This window comes from Glycine max, chromosome 6 (assembly GCF_000004515.6).
Source record: "Glycine max cultivar Williams 82 chromosome 6, Glycine_max_v4.0, whole genome shotgun sequence".
NCBI classification, from domain to species: domain Eukaryota; kingdom Viridiplantae; phylum Streptophyta; class Magnoliopsida; order Fabales; family Fabaceae; genus Glycine; species Glycine max.
The window spans coordinates 2,757,385-2,762,029 of record NC_038242.2 but is presented as its reverse complement, the minus strand read 5'-3'; the positions used below and the strand labels follow the sequence as shown (position 1 = coordinate 2,762,029).

General features: G+C 37.9%; 1 protein-coding gene across 1 annotated transcript; it reads right to left on the bottom strand.

Annotated features, from left to right (window-relative positions):
• Positions 1–843: 843 nt before the first annotated feature.
• LOC100802457 (thylakoidal processing peptidase 1, chloroplastic) lies at positions 844–3,446 on the bottom strand. The gene is made up of 6 exons (XM_006581166.4): positions 2,459–3,446; positions 2,284–2,352; positions 2,123–2,191; positions 1,842–1,928; positions 1,680–1,747; positions 844–1,452 (listed from the first exon to the last, which is right to left on the bottom strand). The coding sequence occupies exons 1-6, from the start codon at positions 3,125–3,127 to the stop codon at positions 1,326–1,328; spliced, it is 1,089 nt and encodes a 362-aa protein (XP_006581229.1). The 5' UTR covers positions 3,128–3,446; the 3' UTR covers positions 844–1,325.
• Between the last annotated feature and the right edge of the window lie 1,199 nt (positions 3,447–4,645).

The window sequence follows — 4,645 nt, the reverse complement described above, 5'->3', positions numbered from 1 at the left end:
GCACGATGAATTTTCCACTATTTGGCCTAACTTTCCCCGCCTGGAACATTCCCATCCCTATAACATTCACGCGTTTGGTTTGGGTGTGCAACAACAAAAAACAAGACTTGAATATCATAAGTTATTGGCAGTTTGTTGCGAGCAAGACAAGAATAACATCCTGGAATGGATGTAAAAAATATCATCTGCATGGAGATCAGAATCATTGTCCAAGCAGACATTGCAATCAACACCTATTATGCGAACATGTACAACGAAAAGGGGCCCATTGTTTATTTGAGAAGGGGGAAATGTTTTATTATTATAAATTACAATATAATCAATGTAGTTATTAAAGTTATATTTAACAAAACATTTAAGTTAATTTTTAATTTTTTTACTTGTTAAAAAATTTAGTTAATTGTTTGATAAACAAGTTTTTATTTTTCAATAATTTTTAGATTTTCAGCCACTTCATCATCAGTTAATTTCACTTAATTTTTTATCTTTCAATTAATTTCACTTAATTTTTCAACTTTCAGCTAGTTTGATTAACAGTAACCTAAAAATATAAACATTTTTTTTATTAATTTATCTATTTTTTCCTTCACTCTTCTATCCAACTTAACAAGTAAAAAGAAGCCATTATTTTCTGTCTTGATTCCATCAATGATCAATTAAACAATTACATGTTTTCTTTAAAATCAGGTAGTCAGGTAAGATTACTGTATCTAAACTGTTCAATAGAATCTGATTTCCAAATCCAATGACCCGGGCTGTACGTGTTTTGTGGATCAATGGTCCATCTCACCCGCCGAATATTCCACACAAAACTTATGCCACAAGATAAAAATACACAAACACTGGAAAGAGTGAAATTGCATTCTTACTTTATTATTTTAAAATAGGCAAGTCCATACAATTTCATGTATGACTGAATGGCATTACAGACAGATTCAAAATGGGAGGAAGCTTGATTATGGAACTCACAGGGAGTCAATTAGCTCCATGTCAAATCTTTCCTCCAGTTTCTAGCATTCATACGCTATGCATACATTAAAGAATACAAAACAAATCAATCACCATGTTTCATTTTTTTTTTTGGGGGGGGGCAAAATCATCATGCTTTTTTAATTCTTTTTTTTCTCCCCGCACTTCAGCAATAGAAATACATCTCAGATGGCACTAATGAACGCTTAATGGTATTATTAGGTCATCGACAAATTTGTATCAATGAATAAGATATTCATCCCAAACTGTGTGCAAAGTCAGCTCAAGCTAACAATTTAGAACAAACGACCGTATCTGGAAACCTTCATCACCTTCACAAAGCTGCGGGAATCATGTCAAGAAATTGCCACAGGTTTGTTACCAGGTGGGAGTTTACGATGGGTATCAGTGTCAGATGCCTTGGATGGAGGCCAGTACCGAAACATGGACCTACCAACAATGTTCTCAACCGGCAGGGGACCCCTGATAGAACAAAACACAGCAAATATGTTTAGTCAGACATCATTATCCCAATGTACATATACCAAAATATGTTTTGAACTTCTGAGATCCGATGGCAAGTTTACTTAAGCTAGATGCTTTGAGAGGAACAGCATCAACAAATGGGCCAAAATCTGTCATCGACCTAAGGCTCAAATAAATATCCTCCAACATAAACACAGAAAGCACAAAAGGGACTAGAACATTACCAGTTATGAGAATCAAAGCTTTTATTCCGATTGTCGCCCATTACAAACACATATCCTTCTGGCACAACCTGCAACCAAAACACAAAACTACCATTAACCACATTCTCAAGTCCCACAATCATTCAATCAAACATAATCACCGCAGCAAATTGTAAACATTACCATTGGATCCATCTCATAAGCTAGAGCCTCTAATACAAATTCTTGTTCTTCAGCAGCACCATTTATCAGTAGTTTCCCATCACGCACCTACAACAAATTTTTTTTGCACAGCAAAAATATGATATATATTATATATAAGGAACAGTACTAGGTGTACTGAAACGCACCTACAACAAATGAACAACCCAAAACAAATATAAGACTATAACTAAAAGATCAAGGCATAAACAACAGTTTGAAGGTGATCAATTAATTAATTACTCAAAAAATAAAAATTATACCTCAACAGTGTCCCCAGCCTTAGCCACAATCCTCTTTATAAATACATCAGACGAACTAAAACCAAACTCCTACACAACAGAAACCAATCAATAAACATCACAATTCATCATCACCTTAACATTAAAAGAGAGAGAGGAAGGTCCTCGAACTCGAAGGATACCTCTAACCAAGGAGGAGCTTTGAAAATGACTATATCCGAAACATCAGGCTTTCTAAAGAAGAACGAAACCTGTTGTCACAAATTAATGCCTTAATCAGTTGGTTCAAAAGAAGCAACAATAAACACGACAGAATTATACAAATAGTACTTTAGTCAAACAGAACTAATAGCAAACCTTCTCGGTAAGAACACGGTCACCTACTTCAAGAGTAGGGTACATAGAAGAGGAGGGAATTGATCTGGGTTCAGCCAAGGACGATTTAAAGAGTAAACTAACGGTAAGAGCAGTGAACGCAGCCTTCGCGTCTTCGGAACACACGTTCATCAACCGCGAAAGCCAACTAATCTTGGCAAAATTCGATTCTGTTTCCGAAACGACGCGTCGCGTGCCACCTTTGTCGACCTCCCAGGAGGTGGGGTCGGGAACGGACTCGTTGCAAGGAAGCCACTTCGAACCTGGCAAGAAGGGGATAATCGAAGTGGTTTTAAATGGCGAAATACCGAAAATACCCGCAGCCGCCGCGGATGACCCAGACACACCCACCGTTGACTTCATGATCGAAATCAGGCCCAAGATGATTGGGCTCTTGCTGCAACCGTCGCCGAGAAATTCCCCGGCGAGGCTCGAGTAAGTGGACTGGGCCCAGCAGTTGGGCCTGGCGAAATTGCGGACTCCGCCGCCGGCGGAGGAATCTAGATCCGTCTTCTGGGTGGCGCCCCCGAAGAGGCGCGTGCGGATCCAGCATTCCTGGACACATCGCGAATTGGCGACGCGCACGCCGGCGGAGGAGGCGAGGCTCTGGGCGACGTAGCCCGAAAAGGAAAAAGTTACACGAATAGCCATAACTAGGAAGTTGATTAATCGGAGGAAGAAAAGGTACAGGGTTCTTTCGGAGACGGAGATTTGGGAGAAGGAAAACCCTAGCAAGCGATCGGAAGCATTTTCGAAGAGGGAATCAGTGAAGCGAAGACGAGAGGGTTGAATTGAAGGGTGAAGAGAGAAGCAGAGTGGGGAATCGCCGGCGATGCGACCCCCAGAACGCCGGAAGAGAGAGTGCCGTACAGAGAAGAAAAGACAGAGTTTGGTTTGGGAATTGGGGGAAGTGTGAGAAGGAAGAAAACCAAATGAAACAAAGAAAGTAGCTGGAAGTTTGTTTTATTAATATATGGCGACTCCTACTCTTCGCTCCGCTTTACTTTATTCTTTATTTACGATATTGCCTAAAGTTGACCCATCTAATTTTTTCCATCTTTGACTTTCCTTTATTTCTTAGCTTCTTTGTTAATAAGTATTCTTAAATACCGATTAAGAAGTTGACAGGAAAAGAATTAGTGTGAAAATTATATACAATACAATTTTAGGCATTTTAATAAATAAAAAATTATTTTAAGTTTTTGCTAATTAATATTTGCTTATTTTTTACTTACATCATGTGAAAAATTAGTCTTTTCTATTGGACCTAATTTCATAAATTATTTTCTTATATATAGTTATATTACCTAATTTGAATTACAACGAGAAAGATATTACTTTCGTCTTTGGATTTTGTTTTCTCGTCTTTTTTATAAGAAACAAATGAGTCTTTTATTTTGGTATTTTTCTTTCATACCTTCAGTTTAGTAAGCAAGATGTTCATTGATTCTGTATGCAAGTAAAGGCATTCATTTATTTGACCTATTAACATTACTAGCACATTCAATGGCGCAGAAAACATTATTCCTTAGAATTATACTACCTTTTATTCTATATATAAGAAATAATTAGGTTGATTTAGTTTTTTTTTCTAATTTATTATTTAAATTCAATTTGATTCTTTAATTTTTTAAATTCAATTTGATCCTCTAAATTTTAAAACCAAATCATTTTTGGGGAAATGTGTAATTTGTGGGATTAGAACATTTTTAATGTCAGATTTCAAACAAGAATCTTGTATTCAACATCTACTCTTATAGAGATCTTACATAATAAAGATAATAATGAGATCTCGAGGATAGAAAATGGGTTCTTGTAGAAAAATCTTGAAAATCTCTTCACAATGATAAAAAAAAAATACAAACAAAACCAACAATCAACACGCGGGAACAACAAAAAAACAATGGAAGAATGAAAAAAAAAACAAGAACGAAGGTTGCAGGAGGGGGAGATCGCGAGAAGGGGAAGGGGGAAGGTCGCTGAAGGGGAGGGAGGTTGCGTCCACAGTGGAGGGGAGGGGGAAGGGGGCCGCAACCGCAACTGAGGGAAAGGAGAAGAAGAAGGTCGCTACGACGGGGAAGGACCCTTGATGGAGGAAGAAGAAATAGAGACATAATGTATAAGGAGAGAGGGAAGGGGGAACGGGAGGCCGTCATCACGGAGGGGAGG

Excerpts from the sequence above, each read along its gene's own strand:
- LOC100802457 (XM_006581166.4), bottom strand. The coding sequence starts at position 3,127 with ATGGCTATTCGTGTAACTTTTTCCTTTTCGGGCTACGTCGCCCAGAGC. Across the intron at positions 2,353-2,458 it reads ACCGTGTTCTTACCGAGAAG|GTTTCGTTCTTCTTTAGAAA; the intron begins GTTTGCTATTAG and ends TTGTGACAACAG. Across the intron at positions 1,929-2,122 it reads AGGCTGGGGACACTGTTGAG|GTGCGTGATGGGAAACTACT; the intron begins GTATAATTTTTA and ends AATTTGTTGTAG.